At 39.6% G+C, this 18,082-nt stretch overlaps 1 protein-coding gene across 4 annotated transcripts in view; it reads left to right on the forward strand.

Annotated features, from left to right (window-relative positions):
- ANKRD12 (ankyrin repeat domain 12) overlaps positions 1–18,082 on the forward strand; it is a 98,975-nt gene that overhangs the window by 78,008 nt on the left and 2,885 nt on the right. For all 4 annotated transcript variants that reach the window (XM_018039381.1, XM_018039382.1, XM_018039384.1 and 1 more), the window contains 4 exons: positions 3,041–7,728; positions 12,574–12,672; positions 14,875–15,018; positions 17,401–17,496. In XM_018039381.1, coding sequence (XP_017894870.1) covers positions 3,041–7,728; positions 12,574–12,672; positions 14,875–15,018; positions 17,401–17,496 — 5,027 coding nt within the window. The remainder of the gene's footprint in view (positions 1–3,040; positions 7,729–12,573; positions 12,673–14,874; positions 15,019–17,400; positions 17,497–18,082) is intronic.

Raw genomic sequence — 18,082 nt, forward strand, 5'->3', positions numbered from 1 at the left:
AAGGGGAAAATGCAAAGATTCAGATTTTGATGAAAAATTCCCAAGTGACAGCAACAAGCAATTGTCATATTTTAGAACAAAGTGTCAGAGATATTTGTGAAGAATTTATCAAGAAAGGAGTAGATTATAGTACACATAGTGTGTGAATTAGATTTTGAGAATTCACTGTGTCATGTAAATATCCCCTTCCGTTCTTTTGTTCTTGTAATTTATTGTTGTTGCAAAAATCATTTGCCTGGTAATTTTTCTCAAAATCTGGGTTTTGCTTATTGCATCTCCATGATTTCAATTTATTTTCCAAATAAGGCCTTGAGATGTACAAGAACAACTTTCAAATGTATTGCATTTTTAATCAATTAAGTTTGATATTTTGTTATTTAGCACTTTTTCACAGATAACAAAATGCTTTAATGAAAAATTTAATGCCTTAATGATGGCTTATTTCTCACTTGTCTCCCTCATTTCCCAGAGAAAATTGTTGAGATGATAAACATAATATTTTTTAAAGGAGCTTTTTTATCAGAAATAATTCAGTAAACTGTTCTAAATACAAATTCAAACCTAGTAACTAAATAGTAAAGACGAAAAAAGTTGGAAACAAATTAAAAACGGTGTCGTATCATGATGACCATGGCCATTTTCAGTACAGGGGCTTGAGGATTTGGATTCTTATGTGAAGTTCTCACTATCCTAAGAGAGGTGGAGCAGACATGTTTGTTTTTACTACTGCGCCAGAATTCCAAGACCAGCTTTATCCATAGTCCTGGGTAAAGTAAATAAAAAAGGTTTAGGACTCCTTAGGGAAGAAAAGGAATTTGAACCTAGTCTGCCAGCAGAATGGCATCACAGAGACATAGAGTCATCTCTGGGGTCCCAAACTGGCCAGCTTTAGGAGAGCCATGTAGGGTCCTGATTGGCAGTACTGAGAGCCCACACGCAGAGGAGCGAGCCTGGTGGGCGGGTGCAACTCTGTGGCCAGGGCCAGGCTGCCATCCTCCTCCTGGGGTAACTCCACACTGTCATCATGGTATATTGTGATTATATATTAACTCCGTGTAACATGCAGCCCTTAAAAACAGTAACAAAGAAAATGCAACTTAAAAAGAAAATGTCTGCAACTATTGAATGAAAAAAAGCTGTATATGAAATGGGACATGCTGTGTTTGAGCTGCCTTTTGTTACATTAGTTGTTTTCACACCCTGAAGTCTGCCTGAAGTTCCTAATATTCAGTACTGTTGCTGTGAGAAGTCTGCTCCCCTTTCCCAGGTGCTGACTGGAGAAGGGTACCTGCACCCTTTCAACCGGGTACCAGCAGCCATCTGAGCCATCATCAGGCTGAGTCACTGTTACTCTGCAGAGCTGTGTTCTTTTCATCACATCACACCTCCCGCTGAGCACTTTGTGCCTAGAGAAGCATACTGAATGTTTACTTAAGATTGATTCTAGTGTCAACTTGAGGTGTTAAGGAATACACAAGGGAAAAAATCATTCCCAGTTCCAGTTAAACTTACCTAATGGGAAAGAATATAAATAGAATAGTTATATACAAACCATAAAACATCGACTCCTTAAAAACTGCAAGGGGAGAAAAGTCGTCAAGAACAAATTGTAAATAAGATGCCAACAAGGAAAATAACACCTGTCATATAAGTAACATATTCTTGTATTTATTTAATTGAGGAGCAGAACAAATACTACTTCCAAAACAGCTGTTCCCTTTTTTGCACCATAAAGTTCTACAGCTTAATGCTTTGTATTGCAGTGTTAAGAACTGGGAATGGAGTTATGTTTACAAGCAACTGTCATTCTAAAAATGTTCTTCTTTTAATTCCACATGTCAATATAACTGTCACTCAGTTGGCACTTAATAGTATTGGAATATTACCACATCTTCTCCACATCTCTCCAGAGCTCTTGTCCAGTGCTCAGAACCTTACAGACACTCTAAAATGGTGTCTGCAATTTGAATTTCCATGTAAACAATATTTGAGAGCTAGATCACTTTTAGGGAAAACTTGATGTATTCAAATAAATTGATTACCTTTATATTGTTATATATTTAGCCAAAAAAGTGAAGTTTGATGTTCTCCTCTTTTGGTTAGAGTCTTCAGTTTTCTTTTAATTTTACAGGCCTGAGTTTTCTTTTCAGTTGGAGGCTCCATGCATACAACATACATTTCAGCTAAGAAAAGATGCCCAACTAGGAAGGAAAAAAATCTATAAAAGAACTAAAGAATAAAGTAGCTTTTTTCAAATTATATATCAGTCTATCTGTTACAATCTTGATTTTGTGATTGGTGGATATATTTCTTCTTCTTTTTTTTTTTAACTGGTGGTAAAGCTGACAATCATGTTTCTTGTGTAGTTACAACCATTCACCTTTATTCAAGTTCTGTCCTTATGGGAATCATTTGATCATTTATGCTTTTAGTAGTAAAAAGTTCTGAAGCATATAAAACTAATTTTTATTAAACTTTTTAAGTTAGTGATTGTTAATCTTTTCTGCATCAAAGAATTTTACTTAAATATTCTCTGTCCAGGAAAAAAGAAAATGTACATATATATAAAATTTTATAGGAGACTTCCCTTTGGCCCAGCGATTAAGTCTCCATCCTTCAGGGCACCAGTTTGATCCCTGGTTGGGGAACTAAAATCCCACATGCCACATAACGTGGCCACAAAATGATTTTTTTTTTTTTTTTACATTAGTAGCCAATGTTTCCCTGAATCTAGCTCTTTTGGAGTTTTAATTATATTGTTCATACATTTTAATATTAGTTTATATATATGTATCTATAGTATGTCCAGTGTATTGTGTGCTTTTACAGGTGTCATGAGGTATCATACTGAAGCAGAGTCTCTGAAGCTTTTCAGAGACTGTAGCAAAGCTCTTACATATTTTTTCATTGTATTATTTACATGTAAATATGAAAAATTTTCAGAATTGAAGTATTTGCTGTATATGCTATGTTTTTTCTCTCAGTATTATTTTCATGACAGTTGTCTCTTGACTAACAGATTTTCTTTTTCATATTCTAGATTCTGAAGAGGCTCAGTCTGTAAATCCTTCCAGCGTTGATGAAAATATTGACTCTGAGACAGAGAAAGACTCTCTCATCTGTGAAAGTAAACAGATAGTTCCCAGTAAAGCACCTCTTCCATCTGCCCTTGATGAGTATGAGTTCAAAGATGATGATGAAGAAGAAATAAATAAAATGATTGATGACAGGCATATTCTTAGGAAAGAACTGCGAAAAGAGAATGAATCTGAAGTAGAAAAGAGTAGTTTATTTGCAAAACAGGAAAAAGCTTTCTATCCTAAATCATTTAAAAGTAAAAAACAAAAGCCATCTAGGGTTTTGTATTCAAGTTCTGAAAGTTCAGATGAAGAAATTCTTCAGAACAAAAAGTGTTCTGCTCCATGTTCTGTCCCTGAAACATCAAATTCTGATATTCAAACCAAAAAGGAATATGGAGTTTCAAATGAACACAAACAGAAAGGCAAAGTTAAAAGAAAATTAAAGAACCAGAACAAAAATAAAGAGAACCAAGAGCTGAAGCAAGAAAAAGAGGGGAAAGAAAATACCAGAGTAACAAACTTGACAGTTAATACTGCACTAGATTGTTCAGATAAGACCAGAGATGAGGGGAATTTTAGGAAATCTTTTAGCCCGAAAGATGATACTTCGTTACATTTATTTCATATTTCCAGTGGTAAATCTCCCAAACATTCTTGTGGACTCAGTGAAAAGCAGTCAACACCACTAAAACAAGAACATTCTAAAACCTGTTTATCACCAGGAAGTTCTGAAATGTCATTACAGCCTGATCTTGTTCGGTATGACAATATAGAATCTGAATTCTTGCCAGAAAGTTCAAGTGTAAAATCTTGTAAGCATAAGGAAAAAAACAAACATCATAAAGATTTCCACTTAGAATTTGGTGAAAAGTCAAATGCCAAAATAAAAGATGATGATCACAGTCCAACATTTGAAAATTCAGATTGCACACTGAAAAAAATGGATAAAGAGGGTAAAACATTAAAAAAACATAAGTTAAAACATAAAGAAAGGGAAAAAGAAAAGCATAAAAAAGAAATTGAAGGTGAAAAGGAGAAATACAAAAGTAGGGATGGTACTAAAGAGCTGCAACGGAGTGTGGAATTTGATAGAGAGTTTTGGAAAGAGAATTTTTTTAAAAGTGATGAAACTGAAGATCTATTTTTAAGTATGGAACATGAGTCCCTAACGTTAGAAAAAAAGTCAAAGTTGGAGAAAAACATAAAAGATGATAAATCAACCAAGGAAAAACATATCTCCAAAGAGAGAAACTTTAAAGAAGAACGGGAAAAGATTAAAAAGGAAAGTGAGAAATCTTTTAGGGAGGAAAAAATAAAAGATTTAAAAGATGAGAGAGAGAATGTACTTACAGATAAAGAAACAGAATTCAGCTCTTTAGGTGTAAGTGCCACTGAAGACACTATAGGGTTACATTCAGGGGAAAAAGAAATAGAAATTGAAAAGCATATGAAAGAAAGTAAGGAAAAATCTGAAAAACGATTTCAAACTAAAGATAGGGACATTGAGAGGGCTGACAGAAAAAATTCTGAAAAAGAGAAGAAGATAAAACATGAGCATAAGTCAGAGAAAGACAGATTAGATCCTAGTGACTCTGTCGACAGAATAAAAGAAAAGGACAAGCTATATTCACATCACACAGAAAAATGCCATAGAGAAGGTGAGAAGCTAAAAAACATTACTACCATTAAAAAAAACGATGACAGAGATAAAAGTAGAGAAAAGATGGATAGGAAACATGACAAAGAAAAACCTGAGAAAGAGAGACATCCAGCAGAGAGCAAAGAGAAGCACTTGATGGAAAAAAAAAACAAGCCATCAGATAATAGTGACTATTCTAAATCAGAAAAAAGCAAAAATAAAGAAAAAGATAGGGAGGTAGATAAAAAGGACAAATCTAGAGACAGTGTAAATATAAGTAATTCCAAACACTTCCAGGAAGAGAGAAAGTCAAATATAACAGACAGTAATAAAGCACAACATGAAAAAACTTTCTCTCTCAAAGAAAAAACAAAAGATGAACCTTTAAGAACTCCTGATGGAAAAGAAAAAGATAAAAAAGATATAGATAGATACAAAGAACGAGACAAACATAAGGATAAAATTCAACTGAGTAGTTCACTCAAACTAAAATCTGAAGCAGATAAGCCTAAACCTAAGTCATCACCAGCATCAAAAGATACTCGGCCCAAAGAAAAGAGGCTCGTGAATGACGACTTAATGCAGACCAGCTTTGAAAGGATGCTAAGCCTTAAAGACCTGGAAATAGAGCAGTGGCACAGAAAACACAAGGAAAAGATTAAGCAGAAAGAAAAGGAACGGTTGAGAAATCGCAATTGTTTAGAACTTAAAGTAAAAGATAAAGAAAAAACAAAGCATGCACTAGCTGAGTCCAAAAATAAAGAACTTACTAGATCAAAGAGTTCTGAGTTGACTGATACTTACACTAAGGAGAAACACTGTAAAGATGCTGTAAGTAATAGATCCCAATCTGTGGACACCAAAAATACAATGAGTTTAGGCAAGTCATCCTTTGTTTCAGATAATAGCTTGAACAGGTCTCCTAGATCAGAAAGTGAAAAGCCAGGTCTCAGCTCCAGGTCTGTCTCCATGATTTCAGTGGCTAGCTCAGAAGATTCCTGCCTTACTACAATGACAACCCCAAGGCCTCCAGTTGAGTATGACTCAGACTTTATGTTAGAGGGTTCGGATTCTCAAATGTCCTTTTCCCAGTCACCGTTTTTGCCAGTTGCCAAATCTCCTGCCCTTCATGACAGGGAGCTAGATAGCCTGACTGACCTATCAGAGCGGATTAAAGCATCGTATGCTAGCAGGCTTCTGACTTCCCATCTCCGGGCATCTTCTGTCGAAGATGCTAAACTAGTTACAAATGAAGGGAGATCAGCTGCAGAAGCCCGAAGATGTAGCATGCCCTCTGTCATTTGTGAGCATACAAAGCAATTCCAAACAATATCAGAAGAGAGCAGTCAAGATGGCTCAGCTGTGCCAAGAGATATTTGTCCTTCTCCCAAATCTGAGGTATCTTCCAACGTGCCTGAAAGAGAACTTTTGAGCGTGTCTAATATACATTCCAGTTTTGCAGCCTCTCCAACTAGATCTATAAACAGCAAATATAATTCTGCTGATACAAATGTCATCAAGGGCGCTGCTCCCATGGGCATGCTGATGGGCAGTCCTGTGCACTTAGAGCCCTCTAATCAGGTTGGTGTGATCCAAAGTAAGTCATGGGAGATGGAGTCGTTAAACACCGGAGACTTTAGCTGCCCAAATTCTGCTGCACCTGATCAAGATTCTTCTGTTCAGGGTTTTTGTAATCCTGAAAACAAAGTATTGAGAGAACAGAATATTGATTTTGTGTCCGTGCACCAGACTGAATTGCCAGGAAACACTTGTGCTCAGGATCCAGCATCCTTTCTCCCTTCCCAGCAACCTTGCTCTTTTCATGGCCAATCACTTTCAGATGCTGAATCTATTTCCAGACATACTTCTTTGTCCTATGTCACCACTCAAGAACCAGGTATTCTACAGCAGAAAAATGCAATTCAAATGATCAGTTCTGTTTTGGATACTGATACTGAACCTACAAAAGATATGGAAAATACTTTTGTCCTAACAGACGTTCAGAAGACAGATGCCTTTGTCCCAGTGTACTCTGAAAGCACTGTTGAAGAAGCAGCACCAAATTTTGAGAAAGCTAGTACTTTGCCAGTATTGACATCAGAAAAGGACTTTAATGGAAGTGACGGGTCTTCCCAGCCAAATCCTCATTACGCATTTAGCAAGCTAATGTTTAAGTCTTCCAGTGGCCATGAGGCTGAAAAAAGCACTTCTGATACTCAGGATACTTCACATGAAAAAGAAAACAAACTGGAGAGTTTGGTTTTGACTCATTTAAATGATAAGTGTGATTCTGATTTATGTGAAATGAATGCAGGAGTGCCAAAAGGAAATCTGAGTGAACCAGATAATCCAAAACATTGTCCTGAAAGTGAGAAGTGTTTGCTTTCCATCGAGGATGAGGAGTCACAACAGAGTACTTTATCGAGTCTGGAGAACCATCCACAGCCATTGGCTCCACCAGAAATGCATAAATACGGACACTTAGTTAAAGTAGAACTAGAGGAAAGTGCTGAAGATGATAAACCTGAAAACCAGATCCCTCAAAGGATGACCAGAAACAAAGGAAACACAGGAGCCAGTCAAAGCAAGCAGCTTCTGGCCAGCTGTGCACTGTTGCCAGACAAAGACAGTGAGTCTGCATCCCCTCGAGGAAGAATAAGATTAACTGAGGAGGACGACCCTCAGATTCACCACCCGCGGAAAAGAAAAGTGTCTCGGGTGCCTCAGCCAGTACAAGTGAGTCCGTCTCTGCTGCAAGCAAAAGAGAAAACCCAGCAGTCCCTGGCTGCCATTGTGGACTCGCTGAAGCTCGATGAGATCCAGCCATACAGCTCAGAGCGCGCAAATCCCTATTTTGAATACTTGCACATAAGAAAAAAGATTGAAGAGAAGCGCAAGTTGTTATGTAGTGTGATCCCTCAGGCACCTCAGTATTACGATGAATACGTGACGTTTAATGGGTCATATCTCCTGGACGGAAACCCCTTAAGCAAGATCTGCATACCCACAGTAAGTAGCCTCTCTTGATACACTGAGAACCCCATTGGTAGGAATGTGATGGAGGTCACGTGTAGTCTTCAGTTTTCTAGTAACCTCATTTTAATGGGGGACTTCCCTGATAGCTCAGTTGGTAAAGAATCCACCTGCAGTGCAGGAGACCCCAGTTTGATTCCTGGGTCGGGAAGATCCGCTAGAGAAGGGATAGGTTACCCACTCCAGTATTCTTGGGCTTCCCTGGTGGCTCAGCTGTTAAAGAATCTGCCTGCAATGCGGGAGACCGGGGTTCAATCCCTGGGTTGGGAAGATCCCCTGAAGAAGGGAAAGGCTATCCACTCCAGTATTCTGGCCTGGAGAATTCCATGGACTGTATAGTCCATGGGGTTGCAAAGAGTAGGAGACAACTGAGTGATTTTACTTTTGAAGTTTTAAAGAGTAAAAGGAGATGGGTGAAATTAATATTTCACCCAATATATCCACAATTCTATGTCAAAATATAATCAGTATAGAAGAGCTTTTGAGATAGTCTACATAGGTAAATATTTGGTGCTGAGTATTTGAAACCAGGCTGGCTTGCAGTACATCTCAGTTCAGACCAGCCATGCATCAGTCAGTGCTCAGGAGTCGTGTGTGGTCTGTGCTGCCTTACTGAACAGCACTGGTCCTCGATATTGTGTTCTTTACCCGCTGCTTCTTTCAACCGTAAGGAGTTAATGCTTTTATTTCTCTGAAGGGTAACTCCTTTCCTTGTCCTTTTGATTCCATTCCCTCCAGCCTTCTTTGGAACCTTCCTCTATGAGAACACTTCTTGCTACTATATTTTTACAGTTTCTGTTTTCACTGGCCGTTACCCATCAACTGAACATATTTGGGTCTCATTCATCCTACGGAGAAAAAAGTTATCCCTTGCTTGTGGCACTTGGTCATGCCTAGTGAGTGATCTCACACCATACCTTAGAGAGTGATCTGTGCCCAGTGTCCCCTCTGTGTTACTTCCTGTTCACACTCTCACTGTGTGTGCACTGGCAGAGATCCCCCATGAGCTCCGAATTGACTCATTGCTTGACCTCTCCCTTTTTCTTTCTGCTTGCTCTCTGTCACATTCGACTTCATAACCATCTGGTTCTTCATAAACTCCTCCCCTCCCTGGTTTTTCATGATGGTGTGCTCTTCTGGTTCTCTTACCTCACTAATCTTTTTCTGTCTTCTTATGACTCTTGTGAGTGAGTGAGTGAAGTTGCTCAATCGTGTCTGACTCTCTGCGACCCTGTGGACTGTAGCCCACCAGGCTCCTCAGTCCATGGGATTCTCCAGGCAAGAATACTCTTGTACTAACCCCTTAAACATCAAGGTTCTCTAGGAGTTAATTCTTCAGTCAGTGAGGTCCTGTCTCTTTCTGTGGTTTCAGCAGTGTTAGTCCCAAAATGTCCTGTCGAGCCACGTCATCTCTAGAATCAGATGACAGGCGCCTCCTGGGCAGTCAGTTAAATGACCTCAGGCACATGTCCCAGGCTTGGTTCCCCAGTATGCTGACCCTGAGGGTTTTCCAGGAGCATCATAGGTGGGAGTTGTCAGGAGCTGTGCCTGCATGTGTGAAGGAAGTGGAATTGAGAGTAGGCAGGTGCCCTGAGGTGAGTGCAGTGAGTGCCTGCACCTGCAGGAGCCTCTGGTGGGGATCCTGCCCTGGCCTGGGGGAGGGGATGGTTATCTTGAGCTGCTGTGGTGCTTTGGCCACCTAACTCTCTGTTTCCAGAAGGCAGGTCTAATGGCACCCACTCCAACCTCAGACTTCGAAACAGGACCCCCCCACCCACTCCCTGACCAACACGTTATTTATTGGTGATGACACCACAGTAGAAACCCATCAGTTAACCTGGTTCTATCCCTTAGATCTGAGGACTCGATGTTCTCTGCTGCCTGTCCCAGGGCCCTCATCAGTATCTCTCACTAAAGCATTGCAGCAACTTTTCCACTTCTTCTTTCTCCTAGTTTCTTTCTTTTGGCACTTTCCTTTTGTTATTAAATTTCTGTCGCTTTAAAAACAATAAAAAGCTGTTTCGCTATTGAAGTATCTCAGCTGTGATTAGCTGGCTCCCCATTGGCCACACATAAAAACCCACATCTGAGCACAGCAGCCTGACCCGTCTCCCCACTCCTGCTTCATCATCTCACCACTTGTCCGAGTCACTCAGCCTTTCAGTCACACTGAGCCCCCTCTCCTGTGGAGTCTCTGCTCGCTGCCTGGGTCCTTTGGCCGTGCTGTTCGCTCTACATGGAATGCTGTCTTCGTCAGGGCCATTTTTCTCTCTCCCGTCGTCGTGTGAGCTGTGATGTCACTCTGGGCAGGATCTTGTCGGAACAGAATTGCTTGTATCTTCCTCAAACCTACCCAGGGTGTTACAGTTAACTGTTTACAGGCCTGCCCCTCCCTTTGAGCTGTAATGTTATAAAGGGCTGGGACACTACAGGTCTCTTGGAGAATGATGCCTACCTCTGTCTTCAACCCTGAATACACTACTGACTTCCGTAACTGTGTTCTACCTGCTTCTGGATGTCTTCTGAATGTCCCGCAACATAGGACAAGATAAGGAAAAAGCAGAGGGAAAGTGTCCTCAAAAAGCCTCCACATACTCCTTCTCTACAGATGGATGTATTTTGAGAATTCCCAGATTTGTATATTCTTCACAAACCTCTCTCCTTGGCATCTTTTATACTAGCTGGTCTACTCAACATTTCAGCACTGAACTTGCCCCTAACTTGCTTCTCTCTCCTCGGGTCCCCTCTTGTGGTCTCTGTTAGCAGCCATCCAGTCCTAGTGCTGCAAGACCTGTGAGTCCTCAGCTACTCCCTCTTTTTTATCCTCAGTCACCCACATTTTTAGACCCCATCCCTTTCTCTGCCTCCCCCTCTCACCCCAGTGCACCAGTGACCTGTTTTCCTCATTCCTTGCTTATAGTCGTGTCCCCCAATAGCTGTTCTCCAGTACAGCTGTGAGCTGTTAAGACCTTTCCCTGGTTCCCTATTACATATAAAATTTGCCCCAATGTGTTACACATAATATGTGTTCCACAACGTGTTACTTAAATACCTTCTTCAGTGGAGAAAGAGGGTTATTTTTCATGACTTAAGTTTGGGAAGCATCATTTAATCAAAAAATAGATTTCTTCACTGTAGGATTTCTGAAACTATTAAAATTTAGTTTGTTAATTATGAGATATGTAAATAAGTATATTTATGTGTGTGTGTATCCATACAGTGTTTCCCAACCTCACTTGTTCTTGGACCATTTCCTGTAAACCATGTTTGTGGACCCAGCGTCCTGTGAGTCATGCCTGGAGAAGCAGTGTGTGCAGGGTAGACTGCAGCCTGTAGTACTGGGCCCTGCTGCTCTCTCCATGCTGCCCTCTCTGCTCTCACTCTTGATGCTCCAGGAACTCAGGCCTGCCTGTAGGTGCCTCCTGACACCAGACTGCTTGTCTCAGGCAGGTGATCTTACTGTTCTCTCCTGTGCGAATTAGCTCCCTCCCTTTTGTCTCTTTTCCCCCACAACTAACTTCTCTGAACTCTTTATTCCGGCTCTTCCTTTAAGGTGGAGCTCGGGCATGACCCTCTCAGAGAAGCCTTCTCTGACACTCAGTCTCAAAGGAGGAGGTGTTTTCTCTGTGCCACTTGAAGGATCACCTGTGTGGCTTTTCAAAACTGAAGTAATAGCACCAAACTGTACCCTTGCCTCTTACTAAATTTAAAGAAGTTTTAAGACACAAATGTATAATTAGAGACCTGAAAAATGATCAGCCCCAATAAGGTGTTTTATAGAATAGTCTGCATTGACTCAACTGATTGAATCCTAGTGGTGGTACACTGTTTACTGTTTATGAACAGAGTCTTGACTAGGTCCAGTTTTGCGTCTTTGGCAAGTGTTTCAGGTATGGTAGGCACTACACTGTCCCTGCAGCTGCGTGTCAGTATCTCCTTGTGCCCCTGCCAGAAGAGTCCCCCACAGTTATTGCTTTGTGCCAGGATGTTCTGAGAAACCTTTGTTTCTTCACTCTAGTATGTTGACAGTTATTAAAAGCTGGGGGCAGAGGGAGAATATGCAGGGATCACAGACAGTTGCTGCCATACTTGGGTGTCTCTGTATTAATGCTCAAGAGTGTGCTTGAGACTAAGTCAGCTTTCTTAAGCTCCAGCATCTGTCAAAAAGCACAGTTCATGATAATGATCAAATCAGAGGTGAACTAACCATAAGCTCTTTGGAGAATGGATAGACAAAGTGAGGTATCACATTTGTAATGAAGTTTGAAAACCACAGCTCTATTAAAAGACAGTTTCATGTATTTTTTAAAAAGTTAATTCACTAAATATAAGACTCTGCAGTTTTGTGTTTGGATTTTATAATGTCTACAGAGAGACTTTACTTACTGTACACTCAGACTGCCGTCATCTTTAGGACTGTTTGTGTGGTGTTTTTGTGTGTTTGTTATTCCTTCCTCCCTGTCTGTGAACTGTCACATACTGACGCTCTAAAATGTGTCTCTGCGGCAAACAACTCCCTCCATCCTGATTTGCTCTTTGGGATTTGCTGTGGCCTCAGAGGTAAAATGTGTATGTTTTGCTTTCTTTCAGAGCATTTCAAATATGTGATGTTTTGCTTTCTTTCAAAGAGTTGAAATTGAAAAGTAACAACCAGTTGTGAAATTGTTACTTACTGTGTTATTTAATTCAAAGAACGTAAGAATTCATGTTTTCATTATGTTCTGCACTAAAAAGGTTTAAGTTTATAGAAATAGCTGATTATTGTAAATGAAATCTAATTAATCTAATAAATCTAATTTTCAACTCTTTTTTTTTAATTAGATTACACCCCCACCTTCACTGTCAGATCCACTTAAAGAGCTTTTTCGACAACAGGAAGTTGTCAGGATGAAACTACGTTTGCAGCACAGTATTGAAAGGGTAAGAAATGTTTGAATTCACTTATGCAAAAAATAACGGTTTTAACAGATTATGATGGCCTACAGTTTTTTATTAGTGAATCTTCCTTATTTAGAACCATTTTAGGAAATGGCTTGATTTTATCTTTGTTCTTCTGCAATAAGGTGGAGAATTTTTAAGCCTATTTTTGGACAGCCATTCCTGTATTACAGTTTATGTTCAGTATTTATTTGATAAACAGAAACCTCTTAAAATTTCTCAGTGTCATTTGCTGGATCTGCAGGCCAGTAGCAGTGAATTCCTGTATAGACAGATGGGTTTCCCAGTTCTGAGATTATTGCTTGGTACCAGCTGCCATGGTGCAGAATCATACTGAGGCTGTGCTCCTTGGTCCTTTTGGTCTGCTTTAGTATTCCAGTTTCTGGTGGTTAGTTTTGGCATGAAATGACAAGAGAACAAACCTATCTATTTATAGAAATCGTCAAAGTAACTTGGATTGATAAAAATAATAAATTACCTTCTATATCTCCTCTAGGACAGTCAGGGACTTTCTGAAAATGTGATGTAAGTTATGACCTTTCTTTACAGACATGCACATAGATTCTTATACAAGCAAAACCTTGTATGTAATTCATTCATGATTGATTCCCTAGGGTAGAGGTTCTTAACCTTTTTTGTGCCATGGATTCCAATATAAAACCTTTGCTCAAAATGATGTTTGTAAATGAATGAAATAAATTTATAGTATTACAAATAGAAAAGCAAATAAAGATGCACTCAAACAACTTACAACACTGCATGACCCACATCAGTGAACAGTTTGTTAGCAGAAAGAAGTTAGCGTGTATAACCCACATCAGTATCTGTTTCAGCCACAAGCTTGTGGTATATTTCATCTGTGCATGTAGCCACGTTACAAATGCCTTGCTGTTACAGAAGAGAAGCAGCCACCATGCCACCACGATGGAGTACCACTTCAGAACACTTAGAATGCATATAATAAAAAGACAGATAATAACAAATGTTGGCAAGGGTTTGAAAAACTGGAATCTTCCACTTTGCTGGCAAGAACATAAAATGACACAACTGCTGTTGAAATCAATTCAGTTCATTCACTCAGTCATGTCCAACTCTTTGTGACCCCATGGACTACAGCACACCAGGCCTCCCTGTCCATCACCAACTCCCGGAGTTTGCTGTTGAATACATTTTGGCAATTTGTCAACAAATTAAACATAAACCTACCATATGACCCAGCAATCCCACTCGTAGTTATTTACCCAAGAGAAATAAAAATACACATTCAAACAAAGAACTGAGCATGAATGTTCATAGCAGCCTTATTCACTGTGTCCCAAAGGAGTCATCAACTGATGAATAGATAAATAAAATGTAAAAATGAATGGAAGTGATGTGTGCTACAACACAGATGAACCTTGAAAACGTGACATGAAAGAAGCCAGTCACAAAAGACCACACACTGTTTAATGTCACCTGTATGAAATGTTCATAACAAGTAAATTCATAGAAACCAGAAGTAGAGTTGAGGTTGTCAGGGGCAGAAGGGGAATGCAGAGTGACTGCTGGTGGGCCTGGGGTATTTCTTCCTGGGGTGACAAAAATGTCCTGGAGTTAAGTGGTAACAATTGAACATCTTGGTAAATACAGTGAGCCCGCCATATCCACAGGTTCCATATTCATGGAGTCAACCAACTAGGGATCAAAATACTCAAGAAAAAAAATTCCAGAAAGTTCTAATAAGCAAAACTTGATTTTGCCACATATTGGCAAATTTACCTAGCATTTACATTGTCTTAGGTATTGTAAGTAATCTAAAGATGATTTAAAGTATATGGGAGTATGTGTGTAGGTTATATGCAAATATGATGCCATTTTATATAAGGGGCTTGCACATCCATGAATTTTGGTATCCACAAGGATCCTGGAACCCATCCCCCACAGATACCAGCAGATGACTGTATGTTATTAATGAAAGCCATCATTGTACACTTTCAGAAGATCATTTTTAAAAAGAGACTGCCAATTTTGGAAAGAAAATTTACCAATTTAGAATTCTCAGAGTTCTCAAATTTCTCAGCCTTACTATGAAGGAAAAGCTTCTCTGAGATTCAAGTTCTTTTAACATTTTAAGTGATTTTTTTTCTTTTAAAACAAGTGGTTGAAGAGTTTCTGTTTTTGTTTTTTAATTCTTTGTTCAACTAGGAAAAACTCATTGTATCCAATGAACAGGAGGTTCTTCGGGTTCATTACAGAGCTGCAAGGACACTGGCAAATCAGACACTGCCATTCAGCGCATGCACGGTTCTCCTGGACGCGGAAGTGTACAGCGTGCCCCTGGATGCCCAGGTAAGGTCTCCCTGCTGCCTCAGTGCCCCTAGGACAGCAGCACCTCTGGTAGTTGGTATCCTCAGGACAAACTTGAGTTCAACAGTCAGTAAAGCACAAAGGCGAAAATGAGTGAAGCACTTCCAGATCACCTGGCCCTCTGAACGTCAGGTTTATATCATTAAATCAAGACAATTACAGAACAGATATGTGTGTGTTTAAGATAGCCTCATTTTATAGATAACTTGTAAGTTGTTTCTGTCATGGATTTTATACCCCAATCCTGACCTTTGAGCAACTGGGAAGCTTAAAGCTAGAAGCTAAAAAAAATTGGCAGGTGGAACCCGGGTTGAGTCAGTGCTGAGAGAGGACCAGGCTTTATTTGGTTCTTGGGTGTTGTTGGGATAAATTAAAAGAACGATGGGAAACTGTACTTATAGTTTGAAAACATGTACTGCCACATATAAATTTCAGGAATCCAGAACCAGACATCAGTCATCAGAATTTTTTTGTAGTTCATAAACCAGAATGAAATTCACCCGTCATAAGAGAATATAAAAGTATAAACACAAAACAATGAAGGATTATCACCAAAAAAGACTAGGAAATGCTGGGGTTTTTTAAAAAGTTAATTATTTATTTGGCCACGCTGGGTCTTCATTGCTATGTACAGGCTTTCTCTAGTGCAGAAAGTAAGGGCTACTCTCTAGTTGCAGTGCACAGGCTTCTCATGGTGGGAGCTTCTCTTGTTGAAGAGCATGGGCTCTAGGCAAATAGGCTTCAATAATTGCAGCTCGAGGGCTAAGTTGCTCTGTAGCCTGTGAGATCTTCCTGGACCAGGGATCAAACCCATGTACCTTGGATTGGCAGGCAGATATCTTATCCACTGTACCACCAGGGAAGTCCTGGGAAATGCTGTTTTAAATCAGGCCAACCATAGAAACACAAAGGATACACAGTATATTACAGAGAAAATTACTTAGTTCTTTCTGGGGTTTATTTTTCTCGTCTGTTTAAAAAGAAAAAAAGGAGTCCCAGACGGGTCATAAAGAGAATTTCTGAAAAGAAATGAATTTTCCTAGTAAACCCAGAATGATCAGAGACTAAAAAGGATCACGCCACAGTCAACAGAAGAATGTAGTCATCATCTTGAGAACAACTGTGGGCCTGTTGCCTGTCCTTGTATGGCTGGCTTTACAGTTGATAGACAGTCTCTCTCAACTGAGGAGCAGGCTTGTCCAGGTGAACAGAGCTGCAGAGGGTCTAAGGAACAAGTCCACTTGCTTAGATAGGCTATTCTCTTTTCAGACCTCTTCATTTTCCAGATAAACTTGTAATATTAAAAAGCATTGAATGATAAATTTTAAAATGGTCAACGCATCTTTCCTGAAGACCAGGGCAAAAGTGGTCACAGGTCAGAATGTGGGCAGTGTGGTGGTGGGACTGTCTGAGGCCTGGTTACCCCTGTAGCGGTGCTGGTGGTCAGGTTGGGTGGGGCAGTTATGGAGGCAGCTGCCTGGTGGGCCCAGTGCTGCCTATTGCCTGGGCATTAGAATGAGGCCTTTACAAGTCAGTTCTCAAACAATATGTAAAGAGATGCTCTTAACCCCATTTACAGAATAGAAAATTGAAGGAGTATGTAATCAATTTGAGATTACACAATAGGATACAACGCTGACCTTTGAATATTGCCTATCTTAAAGAAATACCAAAACTGATATTACTAAGAGTCGGTATAGTATTTCCGTATAAACTCTCCAAAGAATAGGTCCTAAAAAAAGGAATCAGTCCTGGGAGAAGCACCAGCCCCAGAGCCCTGTCTGCGACTGTGGTGTTGTTTCCTCCCAATGTGTGGTAAGCGAGAGTGTTAGTAGCTCAGTTGCATCCAACTCTTTGCGACCCCATGGACTGCAGCACTCCAGACTCCTCTGGCCATTCTTCCCAAGCAAGAATACTGGAATGGGCTGAAATTACCTTCTCCAGTGATATTCCCCACTCAGGGATCAAACCCGTGTCTCCTGAGTTGCAGGCAGATTGTTTACCAGGTCTGAGCCAACTGTCACGTTAAAATGAGTTTCATGATCAGTTATATGTTAAGAAGGTCACAGGCATTTAATACATCATATGACATGCCTTTTTGAGACGTTTTGACTCACATATCAGTAGGGTTCTCTTTAATTACTTACTAAACTCAACATCCTAATAATTCTAATAACTAATCAGCTCAGTCTGGAAATATTTTATCAGCCTGTTTAAATACTCAGTTAGATGTTATCTTTTTTTGAAATATACTTTCATCATTCCTTTAAAAGTAAAATATACTATAAAAAGTTACAGTGGCATATAGATTTTTTAAAGTAGGTTATTTTATTTTGTAATATCCAATTATTTTTACTGTTTCAGTCTGATGACAGTAAAACTTCTGTGAGGGATCGCTTTAATGCAAGACAGTTCATGTCATGGTTACAAGATGTGGATGATAAATTTGACAAATTAAAGGTATGTATGTTTAGAAGTTCACTTTGACTGGATGCTTCCCCTTCATCAACAGAAACTATTGCTGTGTGATAGAGGAGTGGTTAGGAAACGAAAGATGGTAAGCTGTGAATCCTCATGCTGTTCGCACTTTGGAAGATAAATGAAGAAAAGGACCCCCACCCCCCACTTTTTGAGTCCAATTTAGTATCAAAGGTGCAGCTGCCACAGAAAAAGCCGTTTCTAAAGGGGGTCTTCATGCTTGTTATCCTTTGTACAAGAGGAGGGGAAGAACAGGGAGAGAAGAAATGTTATTTTGCCAGTAGTCTGTAAAGAAAATTATTTGGCTTGAATTATTTTTAAAAATCACTCTTCCTTAGATTTTCATAATTCTTCTGACAATTTGAAATTTTATTGCTTGAAAGAACAGTTTCAAATTGAAGTCTGTTAGATGAGTATAAAGTCACAGGCCCAGAAAGGTTTGGTGTATGGATACAGATATAAGACAGGGTAAACCAGAAATGGACATAACTCAGAAACTTCACATACCCTAGTATATCCATCTTGCTCCCTAAAGAAACAATGCATGAGATTAATTTTTTTAAACAAA

Source organism: Capra hircus, chromosome 24 (genome assembly GCF_001704415.2).
Source record: "Capra hircus breed San Clemente chromosome 24, ASM170441v1, whole genome shotgun sequence".
NCBI lineage: Eukaryota > Metazoa > Chordata > Mammalia > Artiodactyla > Bovidae > Capra > Capra hircus.